The 24,141-nt window shown below is 34.6% G+C and overlaps 1 protein-coding gene across 3 annotated transcripts in view; it reads left to right on the top strand.

Moving 5' to 3' along the window:
• The window catches only part of MAP4K3 (mitogen-activated protein kinase kinase kinase kinase 3), a 186,397-nt gene that overhangs the window by 116,223 nt on the left and 46,033 nt on the right, over positions 1-24,141 (top strand). For 2 of the 3 annotated variants that reach the window (XR_012095267.1, XM_073022933.1), the window contains exons 13-16: positions 5,439-5,517; positions 10,764-10,822; positions 12,265-12,327; positions 20,417-20,475. Coding sequence is in view for 2 of the 3 variants with exons in the window: in XM_073022933.1 (XP_072879034.1) it covers positions 5,439-5,517; positions 10,764-10,822; positions 12,265-12,327; positions 20,417-20,475 (260 nt within the window). In the remaining variant the exon portion in view is untranslated. The remainder of the gene's footprint in view (positions 1-5,438; positions 5,518-10,763; positions 10,823-12,264; positions 12,328-20,416; positions 20,476-24,141) is intronic. The other variant, XM_073022934.1, reaches the window with a different exon arrangement.

Here is a 24,141-nt window from a genome sequence, read left to right as displayed (position 1 = left end):
TAATGTTTAGGAATTATGTTTCCACAAAGATAGATCTAAGAGTGTATCTCCTTCAAAGGTAATACAATAGCTTCAAAGGTAGCATTTCACCCACAGAGGAAGCTATTGGGTATTGCAATAATTACATGAAATAGATGCTGGTTGAGAGACCTTAGTGTGAGTATGGAGCTGCAAAAGTTTTTTGAATAAGACCTCTTTTACTTCCAAAGGTTATCGTAATGTGCATGAATTAACATTAAGTAGAACTCATCTCCATCTACCCACTTTCAGAATATTCCTGTGTGAAGTTGGCAGTGCACATAGAATGGTTTTAATAAAGGAAAAAGAGAGAAAATAGAGTACTCCTCCTCCCAGAAAAAATCATTAACCCATTTATGCCTGGTGTTCTGTTATTGGAACTAGGCTTGTGGGAGTTATTTATATCCTTCTGCTCAAGGCCATCGTCAAGGTTTGATTTTTCACACACAAAAAAATTTGCAACCTCAGGCATAAATGGGTTAATGCCTTTAGCATTACTTCACTGCATTTATGTCTTATCCTTTTGATATAAGAAGTTGACACAGATTTTTTAAATTGCAGTCTTCTTTTCTGCAATAGGGAAGGCTACTTGCAACTTGTAAACAGCTACAGAATTATTGAAATACTTAATTTTTGACTATTTATTTATATTCAACTCGATGAACATTCACTGGGGACCTGCTGTAGATAAAACATTGTTTCCTAATCTTGAGAAGTTCGCCATTTCAGGAGAAGGAAAAACAGCCAGCTTTTGTTAGGGAAGTCAGAGCAGATATCACAAAGGAAGTGACATTGCTAGAAAGGAGTTTGCCAATAGGAAGATGCCAGAAAGACCAAAGTTTAAAAAATAAAAATAATGGTCAAAGAATTGGGGACTTTTAAAAACTCATCAAGACATTTAAAAAATGATAGCCATCCCCCATATCTAAGTGTTTGAATACACTAGCTTTCATAAATTTTAGAAATGGTAAAATATGGTCTTTAGCCTTAAGTAAGATTCATATAAAAATGAATGCAATCAAGAGAAGGTTGCATATGGATTAAGAGCACATCAGGTATGTGAGTGTTTGTTATTTCCTTTGTTCAGGTTCTTATCTACTAAACAGTAGATTAGTGGATTCTTCTTACATTAAATAATAGCTTACCATATGACATTTTTATAGTAGAAATATTTAGACTCTTGATTTTGAATTTTAAGAGATGTTTGACAAGATAAATATTACTTGAATTTGTACTATCATTAACAGTTACCTTTCTTTAAAAACATTGAAAATACAGTTGTCCCTTGATGTACACAAGGGATTGGTTCCAGTACCCTCAAGTATACCAAAATCCGTGCATACCCAAATCCCACAGTCAGCCCTGCAAAACCCACATGTACGAAATGTTGGTCCACCATATACATGGGTTTTGTATCCCCAAGTAATCTGCATAGAAGTGGACTTCTGAAGTTCAAACTTTTGTTATTCAAGGATAAACTGTACATGGAGTGAAGAAACAATAAGGTTTTACTTTCCATGTTTCTTAAAATTGCTAGCAATTTTAAGGGAGAAAACTGGGGTAAGGAGGTTCTTTGTAGTTGTGGTTTGAAAAAAAATAAAGTATGTAATTGAGTGTATATACTTGAAAAATATGAGAAGACCTAAAAGTAAATTTGACAGCATTAAACAAGTATTGGTATTTGCTTGTAGGAATTCTCGATCTGAGCACTGTTGACATTTTGAGCCAGACAATCCTTTGTTTTGGGAGGGCTGCCCTGTGCATTCTAGAATGTTTAGCGGCATTTCTGGACTCTTCCCATTAGTTGACAGTTAACACCCTTTAATCCCAAGTTGTGACGACAAAAAAATGAACCCAGATATTGCCAAATGTCTCCTCAGGGACAAAATTACCCCTGGTCAAAAACCATTGGCTTATGTTACCTAGGATTTATCATATTGTCAATGTCTTCCCTTTCTGTATAAACTTGACATTCTCATCTAGCTCCCATTGCAAAGGGCCTGTTATTTGTATTTATGTTATTTGATGATACAATAATCATAGAACTTTAAGATGATAAAAGTTGAATAAGCATGAAATGGTTTATAAGGGCAGAGTTTTGTTTAAGAAGTAATAAAAATAATTTTAATCACATGGCATGTAAAGCATTGTTTAAAAAAATAGACACCGTGCATCATTGTGAATGGCTTGTTTCTTTAAATGCCATTTATTATAAAGATTATTTTCATCATTGCTTCTCTAAATACCATGTATTAGTTACTATAAGCCCGTTATCGCAGGTGTCTGTGATTAGTAGGGTGTTACATTTATAGAGAAAAATGAGAGTATTTATATTTAGAAATTAAAGACTCAATTTTAATTTTTAAAAATCTTACCATTTTTATTAGTGATCTTGAAAAAATAATTCATTGAGTTTATTTTTCTATTAACTTTTAGTTTCATGGTACATGTGCAGGTTGGTTCTGTAGATAAATGGTGTGTCACAGGGGACTGATGTACATATTCTTTTGTCACCCAGGTAATAAGCCTAGTACCCAATAGGTAGTTTTTTATCCTCACCCTTCTCCCAACCTCAAGTAAGCCCCTGTGTCTGTTGTTCCCTTCTTTGCATCCATGTGTACTCAATGTTTAGCTCCCACTTGTCAATGAGAACATGTGGAATTTGGTTTTCTGTTCCTGTGCTAGTTCACTTAGTATAATGGCCTCCAGCTCCATCCTTGTTGCTGCAGAGGACACTGTCTCGTTCATTTTTATGGCTGCATATCTGTACCACATTTTCTTTATTCAGCCTACTGTTGTTGGGCATTTAGTTTGATTCTCTATCTATCTTTGCTCTTGTGTTTTGCTGTTGTGAGTAGTACTGTGATGAACATAACGTGCATGTTTTTATGGTAGAATGATTTATATTCCTTTGGATGTGTACTCAGTAATGGCATTGCTTGGTTGAATGGTTGTTCTAAGTTCTTTGAGAAATCCCCAAACTGCTTTCCATAGTAACTGAACTGCATTCCCACCAGCAGTGTATAACCGTTTCCTTTTCCCTACTGCCTGGCCATAATCTGTTATTTTTTGACTTTAATAATAATCATTCTGGCTGGTATGAGATGGTGTCTCATTGTGGTTTTGATTTGCATGTTTCCAGTGATTAGTGGTTTTCAATCATTTTTTCATATTCTTGATGGCTGCGTATATGTCTTCTTTTGAAAAGTGTCTGTCGTGTCCTTTGCCCACTTTTTAATGGAGTTATTTGTTTTTTGCTTGTTAATTTAAGATTTTTACAGTTTCAGGATATTAGATCTCGGTCAAATGCATAGTTTGCAAAAATTTTCTCCTATTCTGTGGGTTGTCTGTTTACACTGTTGATAATTTCTTTTACTGTGCTGAAGCTGTTTAGTTTAATTAGATCCCATTCGTCAATTTTTGGTTTTGTGGCAATTGCTTTTGGTGTCTTCATCATGAAATCTTTGCTCTTATTTGTGTCTGGAATGGTATTTCCTAGGTTTTCTTCAAGATCCTTTATAGTTTTAGATTTTACATTTAAGTCTTAGTCCATCTTGAGTTGATTTTTGTATATTGTATAAGGAAGGGGTCTAGTTTCAGTCTTCTGTATATGGCTAACCAGTTATCCTAGCACCATTTATTGAACAGGGCATTCTTTCCCCATTGCTTCTTTTTTGTCAGGTTTGTCAAAGATCAGATGGTTGTAGATGTATGGCTTTATTTCTAGGCTCTCTGTTCTGTTCCATTGGTCTATGTATCTATTTTTATACCAGTACCATTCTCTCTTGGTTCTGTAGCCTTGTGGTATAGTTTGAAATCAGGTAATGTGATGCCTCTAGCATTGTTCTTTTTTTTAGGATTGTTTTGGCTATTTGGGCTCTGTTTTAGTTCCATGTGAATTTTAGAATAGAAGTTTCTATAAATTTTAATTTTTGAGAACGTATCTACATGGCCTTTGTCTATTTAAATGATGCTAAAGAATATCCTTTTAGAAGGCCAACTTTTTAAGTTCAGATGAGCTATTTTAGAATCAGTTCTGCTTATTTGAAATTCTAGTAAATGTAATACCATTTTAGAGATGTTAAAGTGTACTCTTTCATTGTTAGAAACAAAACAAATTATTTAGCATTTCAGAAGATGGTGCCTAACAATTGCCAACTTTAATTTCAGTGTGGGCATCTTTCATTCCCTGGCCTCATTTAACACAATCTTGTGGCAATCTCTTTCTTTTTCTTTACATGAATTTCATTTTCAAAAGAAATGTTTGAAAAAAATACTATTTTCATATCCAACCATCTGAATTGGTACATCTGAAGGGAAAATAATCAGTCAAGTCTCCAGTTCACCTCTGTTCTAAAGAGTGAAATATGACCTCTGTGTACCTGGATAGCCTTTCTTATAATCATTTGACTTCTTGAGTTAGTTATCAGTTTTGTTCCTGACATGCTAGAGATTCAGTTTTCAAAGGGTTTCTCTAAGTCATATTTTTTCAGCTTTTTCTTTTTCTAATGTTAGAGCCCTTGAAAAATCTCATATTGGACATTCAGAGTGTAAGTTTTCCAGTATTCCTTTGCAATCACATTCAATTAGTTAGGGTCTGTAAATAATTTCAAGGTGTGAATCTTCTTTGCAAATTAAAGGCAAATAGTTGAATATTGGTATGTTTCCTACTCGTGGAAATTGTAATGGTACATCTATAACCAAAAGAAACTGTGATGGACTGGAAAGCATTTTTTTAATGAAAAAAATAAATAAAGCTTCTGTAAAACATAAAATACTGTATGTTCACCTAAACATAAGTTACATAATTTTTGCAGTCTTAGTTAAATTGGTTATAATTCAAATAGTGCCAAAAGTGAAACACAAACTAATATCCTACATCATGTATAAATGTCTGTGTGTAGTTTTTTAATATTATTTCAAAAAAATCCATAAATTGAAAAATAAACCTTAAAAGCCTTCTAAGCTCAACCATCATTAAATGATAGATGCCAATGGTAATGTTTATACTGTTGTATTTCCTTTCCCTTCAGAATTTCTTGATGTCAGAATAGATCCAGAATACTCAAATGTATTTGATTCATCCTTGTAGAATGGATCTAGACAAGTCTGGTGTTGCACATACAAATAAGCAGAATATGTTACTAATTGTGTTTAATTTCATATGTAGTTAGCCAAAGAAGTGCCCTATCTAGTAAAATAATAATTTATGTTATGGATAATAAAAATATTTTTTCACCTTCATAGTTTGAGCTGCTATTGTGGTTTGCTCTTTAAAAAAAAAAAATTGCAAAGTGCTGTTTTGCTTTCGTTTTTATTTAAAATGAAGTTTGTTTTTTTTTCCTGTTTGGGTAATTTTGTGGACCAAACTATAACTTGATTATCAAATGCTGCATATCATTGATTTTGTTCTTTTCTAGCCTCTTGTTGCTGTACCACATAGAATTCACTCAACAAGTAGAAATGTGAGAGAAGAAAAAACACGCTCAGAGATAAACTGTAAGTATATACTATACACAGTTTATGATTTAATGATAGAAATAAGTTATAATTTAGTTACAGTTATTTTTGTTTTATTTCCTTCTGAATAGTTTTTCTTACTAAACACTGTTAAAGGTAAAGTTTAATTAGGGCAGTAAGAATTTCATTTTCCTTATTCTTGTGGAATTTTTGGCGGCAGGATGGGATGTGTTTTTGTTGTTACTGTTGGGGAAGAGAAGTTAATTCCTGAAATATGCAGGATAGAAGTAATAAGGGAGTGCCGTAAACTCCTATGTGCAGGTAACTCACCTAGAGAGCTTGTTAAATGCAGTTTCAGATTCAGTAGACCTGGGATGGGATCTGAGGTTCTACTAACAAGCTCCCACGTCATTCATGCACTCATGATCCAAGGGTAACAGAGAAATAGAGGTCCGCAAACTGCCCTAGCATCTGAGCAACCTGGAAACTTTTAAAAAGGGATTCTCAGGCAACACTTCTCCGTAGAGTCCAATTCAATAGGTCTTGGATTGGCCCAGAAACCTTTTAAAATAGACCTCCAGTTATTTCTTATGGGCAGCCAAGTTATGGGCCCACTAAGACAAGCCATTCATTCACATGGGATCCAATACTGTCAGCTCATCAGTGATAAACTGCCAACAGGAATCCCTGGAACAATAGTGCCTTAACTTTTTTATTCCTTAGAAGCATTTATTCTCTGAGTTATGTGCTAGTGATACCTGGAAAGTGTGGTGGGTTATATAAAAAGCTTTTTATATACGTATATATAAAACAAGCTTTTTAATATACAAAAAGTAATTATGAAATATCTTTATCATTTCTTTAATATACAAAAAGTAATTAGAGGCCAGGTACAGTGGCTTATGCTTGTAATCCCGGCACTTTGGGAGGCCGAGGCGGGCAGATCACTTGAGGCCAGGAGTTCAAGACAAGCATGGCCAACTTGGCGAAACCCCGTCTCTACGTAAGCTACCAAAATTAGCCAGGCATGGTGATGTGCACCTGTAATCCCAGCTACTTGGGTGGCTGAGGTATATATGAGAATCCCTTGAGCCTGGGAGGCCGAGTTTGCAGTGAGCCGAGATCCTGCCACTGCTCTCCAGCCTGGGCAAAGAGCAAGATTCTGTCTGGGAAAAAAAATAAAAGAAAGTAATTAGAGATTTCTTGCAGTTGATTTAGAAAACTTCATGTATTCAGTACTGTTGAAAATGTAATTTAAAGTGCTCTCTATCTTGTTAATCTGATTTTATTAAAAAATTACATTGTCAGTCCCTTTATAGCATAGTATTTCTGAATCACTCTGTGGTAACATATCAGTGATTCTCAACTTCTAAGTGAATATGCATGTGTATGCTATTTCAAACTAGATGTCTAGGCTGGGCACAGTGACTCACACCTATAATCCCAGTACTTTTGGGAGGCCAAGGCAGGTGGATCACTTGAGGTCAGGAGTTGAAGACCAGCCTGACCAACATGGTGAAATCCTGTGTCTACTAAAAATACAAAAATTAGCCGGGCCTGTTGGTATGTGCCTGTAATCCCAGCTACTCGGGAGGCTGAGGCAGGAGACTCGCTTAAACCTGGGAAGCAGAGGGTTGCAGTGAGCCGAGATCCTGGCCACTGCACTCCAGCCTTGGCGACAGTGTCTCAATTTAAAAAAAAAAGAAAGGAAAATAAGGAACATCATACGAGAACTCATGGACACAAAGGGGAACAACAGACACTGGGGCCTACTTGAGGGTGAAGGGTTAGGAGGAGGGAGAAGATCAGAAAAAGTAACTATTGGGTACTAGGCTTAGTACCTGGGTGACGAAATAATCTGTACAATAAACCCTCATGATACAAGCTTTTTACCTATACAACAAACCTGCACGTGTACCCCGAACCTAAAATAAAAGTTTAAAAAATAAAAATAGAAAAGAACATCATAAACAGTACTGCAGACTGGGATGATTGACCAACAGTTATTTGAAGAGTAACTGGAAGATTCTGTGGCAGAGGTTTGTCATAACTTTAGGGAATTTGAAGAGAACAGAAGAGTGATACCAGTGTAAGGTTTGAATGTCCATAGGGACTTTGCTCCCTCTCTGGAAATGCATTCTCCACACAGAGTTCAAGTACAGTGAGGGTTATACAGTCTGGTGGGAGAAATGGGCATGTTCACAGGTGACAGTAACACAAGGCAGATAGATGCACAAGACTGTCCTCATGTAATTTTATTACAGACTTAATTTTGGAATTTGAAGACAAGTATAGGTGAAAGCTGTTCAATAGGCCTTTATCAAGATGAGGTATATGTTAGTTTTGATACCTTACTAAAAGTTACTTTGTAATCTTTGATGTGTGATCAATTGTGAACAGTTATGATGGACTCATTCTTAACCTGCTTACCAGATCTAAGGGCCAAAATTTAATATCTGAGCCATTAACAGCTTAAAAGCATATACACACCCACACATAATTGGAGATATTACAGGGCTGTTTCTCAACCATTTTTTTCCTTATGCCTCCTGTTGCTAAATATTCAAATCCCATGGTCTTCTTTCATTGATATTAACATTCACAATAAATTTACATACAAAGTTGAAATAAAACCATTAGAAAAGTGATTATGCTTTGAAATCTCACTCTTTTCCTCACCTTGGTTGCGAAGTTTTGGTTTTGGCTGAAGCTCTTACTAGTTGAAATGTAACATATTGTGGCTATTTGTTTTCTTTTTATTGTTCTGTATTTTTTCCTCTGCTTTTATCTCAGGAGACTTGAGGGTTTTACCCAGGTTATAAGATCAGATAATGATAATGAGCTATAGAAATAAAAGGTAAAGGTACTGAAACATTCAATACATTAGAACAGCAAAGAAAAAGAAAAGACGAATGTAGTACAGTTAATCTATGTCTACTCTGGCTAGTTTATACTTTAGCTACAGTGGTTGTTTTTGGTTGTGTAGCAAACCCAAAATTTAGTAGTTTAAAACAATAAACATTTTTTAAACCAACTCCGATATATTTTAAATTCTATAAGACAATATTATTGTCATTAACCATGGTCAATATTCATTTGTATTTATCTGTATATTTACCAATTTTTTGCTCTTCATTCAATACTGTATTTCTGTACTACCACTTATGGATCTCTTTTGATTAAATAATTCCTTTTAGTATTTCTTTTAGTATAAGTCTGAAGGTGTTGAATTTTCTCACTTTCTGTATATCTGCTCATATTAAACAATAAACATTTATTGTCTCTTAACAGATTTTGAGAGTCAGGAATCCAGGACAGGTTAGCTGAGTAATTCTGGCTCAAGGTCTCATAAAGTTGCACACAGGTATCAGCTAGGGCTGGAGCCATCTGAAGGCTTGACTGGACTGGAAGATTTACTTCCAAGCTCATTCATGTAACTATTAGCCAGAGGCTTCACTTCCTTGCCAAGAGGCCTCTCTCTAGGGCTGCTCACAATGTAACTTCCTCCAGAGCAAGTGATCCAGCAGAGAGAGCCCAAGACAGAAGCTTTATCTTGGACCTCATATATGGTTACTTCTGCTCTGGTCTATTGGTCACAGCCAACCCTGATCCAATGTGGAAGCACTGTGAATACCAAGAGGGAGGAGTCACTGGGGACCATGTTACAGGCTGGCTTCCACAAGTACCCTGTATCAGCTGCGTCTACCCACCTAAATACTGAGTTAAGATTGTCTCAGCCAGGCATGGTGGCTCACACCTGTAATCCCAGCACTTTCGGAGGCCAAGGTGGGCAGTTCACCTGAGGTCAGGAGTTCCAGACCAGCCTGGCCAACATGGTGAAACCCTGTCTCTACTAAAAATACAAAAAATTAGCCTGGTGTAGTGACTCACACCTGTAGTCCCAGCTACTCAGGAGGTTGAGGCACAAGAACCACTTGAACCCAGGAGGTGGAGGTTGCAGTGAGCTGAGATTGTGCCATTGCACTCCAGCCTGGGCGACAAAAAGAGACTCCGTCTCAAAGAACAAAACAAAACAAAAAAAGATTGTCTCTGTTTTATGCCTGGTCACAACAAAGTAGCAAGTTAGATCCTGATTGTACACACATATAATTTTGTTAATCATCTTCTTTTATTACTGTGGAAAAGGCCTAGAATTAACAAATTAAGCTTTAGCAGTTAATAAAGCTGACTTTATTGGGCTTTTTCCAGCTAATGTACAAATGGCCATCAGGTGCATGAAAATATGTTCAGCATCACTAATTGTAAAGAAAATACAAATCAAAAAAGAAAAACCCCAATGAAATATCATTTCACTGTAGTTTAAATGGCTGTTGTTAAAAAGCCGAAAACAACACATGCTGGTGAAAATGCAGAGAAAAAGCGACTCTTATATACTTCTGATGGATATGTAAATTAGTACAGCCACTATGGTAGACAGTATGGAGGTTCCTCAAAAGCTAAAAATAGAACTACCATATGATTCAGAACCACTGGATTATGCATCCAAAGAAAGGATATCGGTATATCTAAGAGATATCTACAGTCCCAAGTTTATTGCAGCGTTATCACAATACCTAGGATAAAGAAACAACCTATATGTCCATCAACGGATGAATATATTTATATTCATACATTCAGGAAATGTATATATACACAAAAGAATATTATTCAGTCATAAAAAAGAATGAAATCCTGTCATTTGCAACAACATGGGTGGAACTGGAGGACATTAATGTTAAGTGACTAGGCATAGAAAGACAAATGTCTCACGTTCTCATTCATATGTGGTAGCTAAAAAAGTTGATCTCATGGAGGTAGAGTAGAGTGATGGTTACCAGAGGCAGGAATGGGTAAGAGATAGGTGGATGAAAAGAGGTTGTTTCATAGGTACAAAAATAAAGTTAAATGGAAGGAATGCATTCTAGTGTTCAGTAGCGGAGTAGGGAAATTATAATTAACAATCATTTATTGTAAACTTCAAAATAGTTAGAAGATTTGGAGTGTTCCCTAACACAAAGAAATGATAAATGTTTGATGTGGTGGATATCCTAATTACCCTGTTTTGTTCATTATACACTGTCCACATGTATCAAAATATCACATGCACCACCATGAATATTTACAATTATTAGTATCAGTTTTAAAAATTGAAAACAAAAATCTTTGAAGATCAGTGTGTGGTTGATGGTAGCATTAAATGTCTTTTCGCATGGAATAACTTTTTAAATTATTGTCATTAAGAATATAAAAACATCCTGGTTTTACTTTTTTTTTTTCTTTTTTAGTTGGCCAAGTGAAATTTGATCCGCCCTTAAGAAAGGAGACAGAACCACATCATGAACTTGTAAGTAGCGTAGCCTTAGAATGTTAACACTGAAAATAAATGTTTTAATTTGTCTCTGTGATGTATTAGTACTGACCAAAAAAGCTAGTCGTTAATATTTTCAAAAACATTTGAGGTCCCAGCCTGGTCAACATAGTAAGACCCTGTCTCTACAAAAAAATTTTAAAACTTAGTTGACATGGCAGTGTGTACTTATAGTCCTAGCTACTTGGAAAGCTAGGGCAGGAGGATCCCTTGAGCCCAGGAATACAAGGTTACAGTGAGCTATGATCGCACCACTGTACTCTAGCCTAGGCGAAAGTGTGATACCTTGTCTTTAAAAACATAAAATAAAATTTTAAAAAAACTTGTGGGAAGCAGAAAGGTAAGTAATTCTCAAATTCATAATAAATAAATCTGTGTTGCTGAATATTTTCAAAATTATTTTAGGAGAAACTAGTTTTACCATTCTCTGATTAAATGTTTTTAATGCTAGCTTTTAATTATTTTTTATTTTTTATTTTTTCTGTTTTTGAGGGGCTTTTTAAAATATGTCTCTTTAGGATAAATGCCATGGTTTCCAAACATTAGAGTAGAGTCATATCTGTATAGAGGACTAAAACTTAGGGAGATGAGGCATACATAGTAAATGAAGTTTGTCATTCATTTAAGGCTTGCTGTAACTTTATGAATATACTTTGCATGATTCTTTTGTTTTCTTATATACTCCTTTCCAGATAAATGATAATATATTAGATTCAGTCATAAAAGTAAAATACTTTGCAGCTATTTGAGATGTTAATATTCTATAGAACAATAAAAAATGAGACATTGGAAAATACAAAATTCTAAAGAAATTATTTTGCCAGAGTTCCATATGATGTCTGTTTCATTTTTTTTATTTGCTAGTTAATAAGAGAAAAAAGTAACTTAATAAGTACTAAGGATTGAAGTAGGAGCTTTCTTACTCAATTTAATGCTTATTTTAGCTCTCTTGACTGAAGCATACAAAGGGAGTCATTAGCCTTTACCTTATAGTTTCTCTAATTCTATGTACCAGTGTGGAGGAATAGAATGTTAAAGAAAAAGTCTTAAAATGATCATATTGTAATACCAAAGCTTAACATTTATGAAGAGGGGTGGAGAAAATTAAGAAAAAGTAGTCATGATGTTTATAAATGCTAATTGTGTTTTGTTAAGGCAGTTTGAGTTTATTTTTTGTTTCCCTTTGTAAGGTGGCATTATCTGTATTTAAATTCTATACTAATTTAGTAACTGCATTTTAGAGCAAAGTTGTTGCAATGTTGCTTTTTTAGAAGCTGCCTAATACAGTTTGACTTTCCATTTGCCTTAATAAAATTATATTAGCAGGACTTACTTCATTTGTGAAAGTTTCCCTTTGTGAATGTGTGGCTTTTAGTCTAAGCATAAATAACTTGGGTTTCTTGGTCTCTGCTAAACAGCCCGACAGTGATGGTTTTTTGGACAGTTCAGAAGAAATATACTACACTGCAAGATCTAATCTGGTATTTCTCATCTTCTGATTTTCTTTGTCAGCATTGTTTTAGTCTTAATTGTTTTCTTTTAAGATCAAACATTTTGTCCAGTTAAAGCATTGTTTTATAAGTTGCTATCATTTAGCAAACTTCCATATATTAAGAATTGTAGCAATTTTTTCCCATAACAAGTTACATATACATATCTACTTATTCAAATATAATGCTGTAGTAATAAATAAACATTACTTGCTTGTCTTTTTTATGAAAAATGTTAATGTTTAATTTTCTCATTCATATATTAGGTTTTTTTTTTTTTTTAAGAAATGGCATTTCCCTGTAAAAATGTCCAGTTTAATGATGTAACTTGTTTTAATGAACTAGAAACCATCCATCCACATATATATATAAACTATTCATATGTTATATGGTACATATATTCATATGTATTACATATATAATATACATATATCATATGGCACACACATATATTATTCATATAATATATGGTACATATATAATTTTTAAAGATAATTTGCTCCTACATTAACAATGAAATCATTCTCAGATGAAGTTTTAATTTTTCAGCATTACTATCATGTCTGGTTTCCTTAGGACAAAATTTAGATGATAAAGCATTCCTGAAGTTATAAATACTGTCTTACCATTACATAAGAAAAAATGAGAAATTGGTGCGATTAAATATTACGTAAATGATAGTTGTTATTAAGTAAATAGTTCTTTTTCTGCTACTGTGGTTGGCGAGAGCCCCAAGTTACCCACATATTTACTCCCAGATTCTAGTTCTGACTTTTAAATGGAATTTTCCTTCTCTTTCCTTCCTCTTTACCTTAGTAACATACATCTTTCAATTTGGGTTGGCTTAAATAATTATGTAAATTTTTAAATCTAGGACCTCTGACATTTATAAAATATAAAAGAGATTTTAGACATAATTTTCCTTCTTTAGGGAGGTTGCTGTCCTATTGGACAGAATGTACTTAAACATTCAAACTCTTACCCATGCAACAAAATACATAATGGCTTGCCAAAATTTTGCCAAGTGGCAAGTGTTGGTGAGGGGAAGCTAATATACAGTACGTATTGTAGAGATGAGAGAAGGAGAAGAGCTTTGGGGCCCAGGTGGCTTATCTGGCTTCTGGGAGGGACTAAGACTAATGTCAGTATTGTGTAGGAACATTGTAGATTCTTCAGGAAGAAAAGGGACAGATGCTGGCTCTGTTTCATGGGAATTGGAAACAATTGCCGGCACAGAACAGGTTTGAGAGATGTCAGGCAGACAGCTGAGATTTTGGAATTATACTAATTTGGAATTCTTTTTTTAAAAAGTAGATTTAAATTATCAAAGAGGAAGTGATAGATGAAGCCACAAAATTGCATATGTTCCCCATTGTTAAATCTGAAAAAAGAGTGCAAAAAACTGGTTACCATAGTGGATGATGCCTATGTTTAACATTCAGGTAGAACCAACATTGGAGGTAGGGAAGAAGCAGTTGAAAAGCTAGGAGAGCCAGTAAACGCACTGTCTCAAAAAAAAGAGGGAATGTGTTCAATGGCCTAAAGACACAAAATGTGTGAGAATTGAGAATTAACCCATAGGGCCAAGTGAGATAGAAGAAAACACAATCGGTGATTGCTAGATTGAAAATGTCTTCAGAATTAGACATCTAGGGTAGAATGACAATTAGTGAAATTTATTGCAGAAATAAAGACAACACAATCAACATTTTGAATTGATTCTAGTATTTATTAATATCCTCCATGTAGAAAAGATAACAACAAAACTGGAAACATAATACTTTAAAATTATAGAAATTTGGCCGGGCACGGTGGCTCACGCCTATAATCCCAGCACTTTGGGAGGCTGAGGCGGGCAGATCACGAGGTCAAGAGATTGAGACTGTCCTGGCCAACATGGTCAAACCCTGTCTCTACTAAAAATACAAAAAATTAGCTGGGCGTGGTGGCATGTACCTGTAGTCCCACCTACTTGGGAGACTGAGGCAGGAGAATTCGCTTGAACCTGGGAGGTGGAAGTTGCAGTGAGCCAGGATTGTGCCACTGCACTCCAGACTGGCAACAGAGTGAGACTCCATCTTAAAAAAAAAAAAAAAAAATTACAAATACTCTTTTTTCTGCCACATGTGGAACTAGCCTAGTAACTTGAATAAGTTACCATATTATGGCTTTGTTCCCTGTAACTGCTCCCACCTTCATCCCTGCTCCCTGCCCTGTAATCAGGAGTTTCTTGTGGTACAGGGGAGCAGTTGACAGGGGTCTTGTGACAATGGAGGGATTTAGGGACTGTTAGGATAGTTCTGGCAGAAGAGGATGAATGAAATATTTGTCAGAGTATACAACTTACAAAATCAAACTTAAAGCTCACTCCCAGTGGTAACAAAAGCTAACATTTATCTACAGGTTTTTATATACCAGGCATTATTCTAAGCATTTTAAATATATTAGTATTCTTGTTTTACAAATGAGGTGATTTAAAGTGCAAGGAAGCTGAAATTCGTTACTCTTTAGCTAAGAATAGCAGAGCTAGGATTCCTAAGCAGCCTGACTCGGGAATTTAAAACTAAACCACTGTACTGTATCGCCTCTACCCAACATCATCAGTATAAGTTTTTAAAGTAAAAACATACTGGGCCCCCCACCTTTTAAAAATAAATGTATATGTCCGATGGTTATGTTTTGTTTTGTTTTGTTTTATTGTGGTAAAATACACATTACAAAATTGACCATTTTAATACTTATGTCTACAGTCCAGTGGCATTAAGTACATTCACATTGTTACACAGCTGCCACTGCTCTCCATCTTCAGAATGATTTCATTTTCCCAAACTAAAACGCTGTACTCATGAAACAATAACTCCCCATTCCTTTTTCCCCCCAGCCCCTGGCAGTGAACACTCTGTTTTCTGACTATGAATTTGACTTCTCTAGTTATCTTGTATAAAGTGAAATCATAGCATATTTGTTCTCTTGTGACTGGCTCACTACTTAGCGTAATTTCGTAATATCTTCAGGGTTCCTCCGTGTTGCAGCATGTGTCAGAATTTCCTTTTTAAGGCTGAATAATACTCCACTGCATGTAAATACCACATTCTGTTTATGTATTCATCTATTGATGGACAGTGAGCTGCTTCTACCTTTTGGCTATTGTGAATAATGCTGCTATAAACATGGATATACAAATATCTGAGGCCCTGCTTTCAACTCTTTTGATATGTAACTAGAAATGGACTTGTAGTTCTATCTTTAATTTTTTAAGAAACTGCCATACTATTTTCCACAGCAGCTGCAACATTTTTACATTTCCACCAGCAATGCACATGACTTGTAATTTCTCCACCTCCTCATCAACACTTGTTATTATCCTCTGTTTTGTTTTGTTTTTAACTTTTGATAATAGCTTTCCTAATGGGTATGAAGTAGCCACAGTTATTTCTGTGTTCTAATGTTATCAATTCTAAAATCTTGGCACTATGAACAAGATTTCTTCTCTTACAAATGCTTGTGTGACCACTAAAAGCCTGAGGAATCCAAAATGTCTGGCCCTCATCTTAGCTGGCAATTGGCACCAAGGTAAAAACCCTAAATTCCTTTGGGACCAGAAGGAACATTTACCCCTTTAAAGACCTTGCTGCGTAAGCATTCCATATTACCCGTGATCTCTGGTTGTTTTAAATGCCAACTGTATTTATTTTATGATTTTGTAAATGAATTTAGAATATTGTATTTCAACTTTTGTGCTATCCAAAAGTGCTCTCGTTAAAAAAAAAAAAAAATCAGGTAATTAATATACGAAGCCAGAAGAATAGGGTTCGATTTTTTAGAATTGACAGTATGAGAATTTTTGAAAGATGCCTGAGTTTAAAACAAAAACTCACTGTAAGTTAATTAAAAGAGTTTGCCCATAACCATAAAAACTGGTTTGTCTGATCGGCAAAATGCTGTCTTCAGATTAAAAGGTTATATTACACATCCATCTTAACTGATGCTATTTTTTTCTGATTTGCATAGTTTTACTGGCTATTTAAGCCCATATACCAATAAAAAAAAAAATTGAAAGTTAATTCTGTATAAAACACTATGTTGACCTGGCGCGGTAGCTCACGCCTATAATCCCAGCACTTGGGGAGGCCCAGGTGGGCAGATCACTTGAGGTCAGGAGTTTGAGACCAGCCTGGCCAACATGGCAAAACCCCATCTCTACTGAAAATACAAAAATTAGCTGGGCATGGTGGTGCATGTCTGTAATTCCAGCTACTTGAAAGGCTGAGGCAGAAGAATTTCTTGAACCCAGAAGGCGGAGGTTGCAGGGAGCTGAGAATCGCGCCTCTGCACTCCAGCTTGGGCGACAAAGCAAGACTCCTTCTCAAAAACAAACAAAAACCCAAAGAACACTATGTTAATGGCTATGGAGGGGAATAAATAAATAGTAACATAATCATTGCTCTGAAGAAGTATATAGTATACCTCACCTTGCCAATATTCATTTCCGAGCCTGCAGTACAAAAGTCATGTTATTCAATTTTCAGGCTCCTTAATCTGCTTTTGTTAGTCAGAATCCTAACTTGATCAGTTAATATTCTGACTCTACTTGCTTTTCTGACTTTTTAAGAAATAAAAAATATTTGAATTATCCTGGATCCATCCCCTCTCTATTTCTGTAAATCATCTACTGCATTACAAGGTATCTCACTAACAACCTTATTTGTGCCATAATTTTCTCATTTTTGATGGGAAAATATTTCTCCTGTTCTCTCTTTTTCTTGGTCAAAATATATTGCTCAAGTATTTTTTTCTTTTGTGTTTTTGTAGTGAACTGTATCAATTCTATTGACTTCCTGCTGCTTTCTCATCAGGTATAGACTTAAATCTCCCAAGGGGATTTTTTTTTAAAACTACAATAAGATGTTTTTGGTCATATGCTTTTCCTTTTCCAGTGCTCCATGTTACATCCTTTGTTCATTTTCAGTTTTCTCACACGAAATAGTCTCCCGTTCATTAAAATGAACTATTGAAATTAGGACTTTGCAACCTAAATAGATATTTTAATTGGGATAGGATAACGATCTTGAACTTTTAATCTGTACTAGGTTATTGCATGTTTTCAGCTCTTGTTACTTATTTGACTCTACTGTGTAAACATTGTCATTCATTAACAAGTTGATGCCTGATTAGCGCTACTAACATTTTTTATGCTGGCATACTCAAGTGTTTCTTGTTTAGCTTATAAAGAATGACCATAGGATACCATCATCTTGGGATAGTTTGAGTGCCTTTCCAAGCATTATTTTGGTAGCATTTTTCTGATATGGAATAACTTCTAAATCCTTTTTGAAAAGCATTTTAGATCAGTCTTTCTTGGACTGCACCAAAGACGTGTAATTAACTACTAACTTTGCCCTGGTTTCACTTTTGTTCCTTTCCTTTTTATTTCTTCTCATTTTCCTTATCCGATTTTCTGTCTGAATTCCTGTCAGATAATAGGTGCTTGGTAAACAATGGTTGTATTAAATGAGATTAGAAACGTTTTAGAAGGATTTAAAGTAATATTTTACTTATGGTATTCCTGGCACATTGTTTTAGTTCCATGGTTGCTATAACATAGTTTAGGGAGAAGAAATTGTTAAAGAATGAACCCCTTTGAATTTCACCTTTCCTGGTAAGACTTGGGACATGACCCATTTAATCATCAGACTTGGATCTATCTACAACTTCTCTCCTGGCCTGAATGTTCTCTATATGAGCCTATACTCAATTTTCTATTAATGTATTGCTTTAGTTATTTTAGATACTTTTCTTACCTTTCTAAATATACTGCTGATCTCGGTTTTTTGGGGGTTTTTTTTGTTTTTTTTTTAAATTAATTAATTTATTTTTTTTTGAGATGGAGTCTCTCTCTGTCGCCAGGCTGGAGTGCAGTGGCGTGATCTCAGCTCACTGCAACCTCCGCCTCCCGTGTTCAAGCAATTCTCCTGCCTCAGCCTCCCAAGTAGCTGGGACTATAGGCTCGAGGCACCACACCCAGCTAACTTTTTGTATTTTTAGTAGAGACGGGGTTTCGTCATGTTGGCCAGGATGGTCTCTACCTCCTGACCTCATGATCCACCTGCCTCGGCCTCCCAAAGTGCTAGGATTACAGGCGTGAGCCACCGCACCTGGCCTATTTCCTTTATTTTTAATCATTATTACCAACCTTTTACTTATGTATCAGATGAGCTGAATATTCTACGAGACATCTGTGTTTATATAACAGAAGCCATGGCCACTCCACACGAATGTGTGCTTTTGGAAGCTGTCATTTGATTAAAGGCTTAGAGATTATATTGGCTAAAAATGTAGCTGGTCTGATAGAGGGCCCACTTATCCATAGCTGAGGAAAACAAATTTTGTGTTTGTTTAGCTTAATACTTCTCTTTACTGAATACTGCAGTTTAAGGATTCAATAGTAAAGTCATGGCCACTTAAACTGTGCAGTTTTGTGGTAACAATGATTTTATCTTATTAAGATATATCATTACAAATTAAAGAGTACAGATGTCCTTTTTCATTAGAATTTCGTGTGATACCAGTGTGACAGTCAACTAATCTTTTTTATGATGTGTTATCTTTTCTGACACTGATAAGAGCACTTACTGTTATGCCTGGAAGAACACGAATATTGAAGAAGACAAATTTGAGTCTTGTCTAAACCAGGATTTTGATTTTAATTTTCATCAGATATTTTTTTGACAGATCTTGGAATATTTAAATTTTAAAGTGCTTTTCTCTTAAATGTAATGTATTGCTTCAAATCCTTATATTCTGAGGCTTAGTATTTTTTGTGATTTAGAATTAGCTTTATGTATGCTAATGAGGCTGAAGTTTTATTTATGGGAAAATAAACAGTTGGCATTTGAACAAGCATTTATTTATGGTGCAGTCAGTTTGTGCCAGGAACAATGCTAGACCATAGGCTGTAAGGAAAGAAGATAGATTTGATCATTTCCCATTGTTTAAGGAGCTCACTTTTACAGACATGTAAATAGATTAAAATGCAGCGTAAGTGCTAGAGGAGCCCTGTGTGTTGAATGCTGTGGAGACTTGGAGAAGGCTGCAGGTCATCTTCCCTGGCAGTCTTGGAAGGCGGCTACTCCAGGGTGACTTTTGTGTTAAGCTCTAGGGTGACTTTTGTGTTAAGCCCTGATCATGAATCTGAGAATATCTTGTAAAAGTAAAAAGCACTTTAAATACGCTATATTCCAGTGTAAATAAGATTCATTTTTAAAATGTCAAATATTCCCCCTTAATGGTTAAAACAGTGCATAGATTACAGTGACTCTTTAAGAAGGGGACAAAAGGCAGTTTTACTTCATGCTTTTCATGTTTGTTGGAAAGCAGGTTTCTTTTTCTCAAGAAGGCATTTGAGTTGAGCATGTGTACTGTTCATCCTTTTACATGTTAATTCTTAACATTCTATAACCCACAGCATTAAGTCGGAAAGTGTTTAAATAGTTGAGGAACTGCCTTAATACTCATTTGAAGTTTTGCTTTTATACTCTTAACAAATTATTAAAAGTCCTTCAATACAGTGTATAATATTGTACAAGTTCATATATGTAATTTACTTTTAAAATAATACCCAATTTTATATTTTAAAAAATTATTACCTACATAAAATAGCAGTAGAAATATGTGAATGTGTATATATACATAATTATTTTAGATACTATATACAAAGTAAACCAAGATTTTTGTTGCTTATTCACTTCTCTGAACATTTTTGCTTCATCATAACTGGAGAATAAATACCTTATTTGAGCTTTTTTCTTTCTAAAAACTGATTTTTCCAAAAGTTAAAGTAACAGTAAACCAAAAATGAAACTTTGCATATATTATTCAGAAAAATTCCAAGAAAAACACTCAAATAATAAAATACTTAAATCAGGACTATGAACTCATGAAATCCTTCTTTTTTAAGAATGTATAGCAATACAGATTTATTTGAGGGTCTGGGGCTTGTCCTTTAAAAATAATATATATTAATGTATCATGGTATGTGATATACTACTATTGTGCTAAATATTTTATTTTGTACTATTAGGATCTGCAACTGGAATATGGACAAGGACACCAAGGTAGTTACTTTTTAGGTGCAAACAAGTAAGTAAAGTTCTTTAAAAACTTAATTTAAATTCAAGAATGATTAAGTTGTCTTTAATATTGTATTTTAATATTTAAGGTAGAAAATTGTATTAGGCTGGTAGATATATTTTACAATATGCATTTAATGTTTTTCCATTGCTTCCTTGCTCATTGTTTAGTTAATAGTTGTCACAATGGGAAGCATCAACATAATTTTTTTATATCAAGCTGCTTTGCTGATCTTGTATGTTACAGAAAAACCATGTGTATTGCCACTGAAGGCAGATACATGTTTTAGCAATTTATTTCTAATCTTGAACTGTTTATTTCTTATAAAACTTGCTTTGATACATCTCTAAGATGGGTTGGTCACTAAAAACAGCTGGAATTATTCATACAACTTAGAAATCTTAACTTTTTGGCTGTATGGCTTTTTTAAAGTAAGATAGTAGTTAAAATGTGTGTCTGAATTCTTAAAAGTTACCAATCTATGCAGTAAATAAATTCAACAGTTATTTAGCGCCTCTTCTACACCAGGCACTATCTAGTTGATAGAGGCACACAGGTTAAAAGGCAGCTTACAGACATTAACAATTTAAATTGTTCATTTGCCAGCTATGACGGGAGACAGAACTTTGCTGTTCCTCTTAGAGTCTCATTTTCTAAGTTTGTGGATAAATTATCATTAAAAACTAATTTCTAAGGGAATATAATTTAAATTACCAAGATCTTCCAGCAATGCATATATTATTTTAATAATCAGAACAACTTAAAATTTCATTTTTCTTTTTTTTGAAGCAGGCAAGTCTCACTCTGTTGCCCAGGCGAGAGTGCAGTGATGTAATCTCGGCTCACTGCAACCTCCACCTCCCAGGTTCAAGTGATTCTCACGCCCCAGCCTCCTAGTAGCTGGGACTACAAGCGCCCACCACCATGCCAAGCTAATTTTTTGTATTTTTGTAGAGCCTGGGTTTTACCATGTTGGCCAGGCTGGTCTCAAACTCCTGGCCTCAAGTGATGCATCAGCCTCAGCCTCCCAGAAGGTACTAAGATTACAGGTGTGAGCCACCATGCCTCGCAAAATTTCAAAATATTATTTCAGTTGCATTAGAGAGTTGAGACATATATATTCCCATATTTTAAGTTAAGCAGTTGAGAAATAGTAACTAAAGACAAATAGCTTAGTTTTAAGGGTAATAATGCAAAATCATGTTTTTTTTTTTAATAAACTAAATACCAAATGTTTAATTTTTTACTTAAATATACTATCCTTTCCTAACACAGAGAAAAGGCTTTAATAACAACCTAGAGAAATACATTAGTTTTCATTTAAACTGAACTTCAGTTAAATACTATCGGAATTTTTAAAATATTATTAGCTTTGATACTATTATTAAGTCATTATTATTATTAGCATTTATGTTTTTTAAATGGAAAATAAGTGTAAAATTTTCTTGGTAGAAAAATGAAATTTTACCTAAATAGTAGCTATTTGTGATTTATAAATTGTCTTAGTTTGTTGGTGTAAAACAAAGGAAAGTTTGTCTCGTAGTGGATTAGCACATAAAAAAAATTTTGAAGTGTTTTTATGTTATTTTCTCTAAATATGAGGTCACTAATTTTAAGGACCTTGTTAGCAAATTTTAGTGTATTTTAAGAGACTGAAAAATTTGGGAAAATATTTTTTACCTTTTTTGATTCATTTTAAATATATTTTTAAAATTTGTACATGTAAAGTACAAAAAAAAATAAATGTAGCCCCTCACTAAATGCTTTTCCAGATTCCTTAGTTCCCATTGTCTGATTTCTGATTGTTAGACATTTTCATAGTGTATAGTTATTTTGGCTAGGTAAAATGTTAATAATTTGCCCAGCCTTCATTTTTTGATTAATTGGATCCCTGCCTAAGGAACTGTATTCTATATAACGAACCCTTGGCAAGGTAGGTTGGCCAAAAGTTTGCTCTTGGGCTGTGTTTCGTGTGTAGGTTTATACATACCTGTGACATGAGCATGGATGTAGCACTTCTCTTGCTTTATTGATATGTCTGCTTTATTCTTGTGATTAGGCAGTGTTTTAAAAAAAGGTATTTCCTGCTTTCTCCATAGGTGATCAGGCAGACAGATTTCCATTGATGGGTTTCTACCTATTCCAGACCATGCAGGAACTATCTAATTAGAATTGTTAACATAGGACTTTTCTTTTTCTAACAAGAAGCATATGTATTTTGACTTACACTTACTTGTCTCCTTTTCTTTGGAATTCTAATCTCACTAAGGTCAGCTTTTCTAATAATTTATTTAAAACCAACAAAATACTATTTTTAAAAGAAAACACTAGGCCAGGAACAGTGACTCGTGCCTTTAATCCCAGCACTTTGGGAGGTTGAGGCGAGTGGATCACCTGAGGTCAGGAGATTAAGACCAGCCTGGCCAACATGGCGAAACCCCGTCTCTATTAAAAATACAAAAATTACTTGGACGTGGTGGCACATGCCTGAGGTCCCAGCTACTCGGGAGGCTAAGGCAGGGGAATCACCTGACCCCAGGAGGCAGCAGTTGCAGTGAGCCGAGATCGTGCCATTGCACTCTAGCCTGGGAAACAAGAGTGAAACTCCGTCTCAAAAAGAAAAGAAAAGAAAACATTAAATTATTTATGTTTTGTTTTAATTTAGGGCAAAAAATGTTGAAGGTAAATTTTCTTCTAATAAGTAATAGTTAAAAGAGTACATTGAATTACACAATTCCTGGCACAGTTGAGTATAGCAGTAGTAAATGCCAGATGGCTTTTCCTATAAACTACATGACTTTGAGAAATTTACCTCTATTATTGCTAGTAAAATGGATAATATAATAGTACCTGCCTCATAGGGTGCTAAGGATGAAATGGAATAATCACTATAAAGCATGTAGCACATTTAGGACTTAGTAAATACTTATTAGTTGCCTTTATTTATGGTAGTTATTCAGTAAATAATTGTTGATTGTATGAACAAGTAGATAATATGAGTGAATAAAACTGCTCTTTAACTTTAGAGAAATAGGGCTTTTTTGTTTGTTTGTTTGAAATGTAATCGGGGCAGTACTTACAGATTGGGGACAGTTAGACAGTTTTGAAAGATGTTAATAACCTGCAGACTGATTCCTTAGCTAATGAGAATATGCTGAGTATTTTGGTGGTTGTTTTAGACCTCTCCGATATCTGTTTGTACATTGTCTCATTTTTAACCTTTTCATCAAAATTTCTTACTCATTTTAGATTGACTTAGAATTCAGCATCTGAAAGCGTCGTTTTTGTTCTGCTTTGTTTTGTTCTTTACTTTCTAAAACTTCCATAAGAGAAGAATTCAAGTGGACTAGTGAATAGTGACATTGTTTATTGTGTAACACTCAGTCTTGGTGAATACATCAGTATCACATTTTCTCCAGTGCTCTCAAGATGCAATATTTACTGTAAACAGACTTTTTAGCAAATTTAGCCATATTTCATTTTCTCTTTTATAAAGCCTAAAAAGTAAATCATGCATCCTACTTTTCATTAAGACTGTATTAATTCTATAATTTCTTTAATAAAATATCTTAACACATAATGGAGATTTATAAGTGAATGGATTAAAATGTACATATGAATCCCTGGGCCATGGGCTATCTTCTTTTTCATATTCACTTACTCAACCATTGTTTT

Source organism: Chlorocebus sabaeus, chromosome 14, assembly GCF_047675955.1.
Source record: "Chlorocebus sabaeus isolate Y175 chromosome 14, mChlSab1.0.hap1, whole genome shotgun sequence".
NCBI lineage: Eukaryota > Metazoa > Chordata > Mammalia > Primates > Cercopithecidae > Chlorocebus > Chlorocebus sabaeus.
Note: the sequence above shows the minus strand (reverse complement) of the source record. Positions and strands in the feature narration are given on the sequence as shown.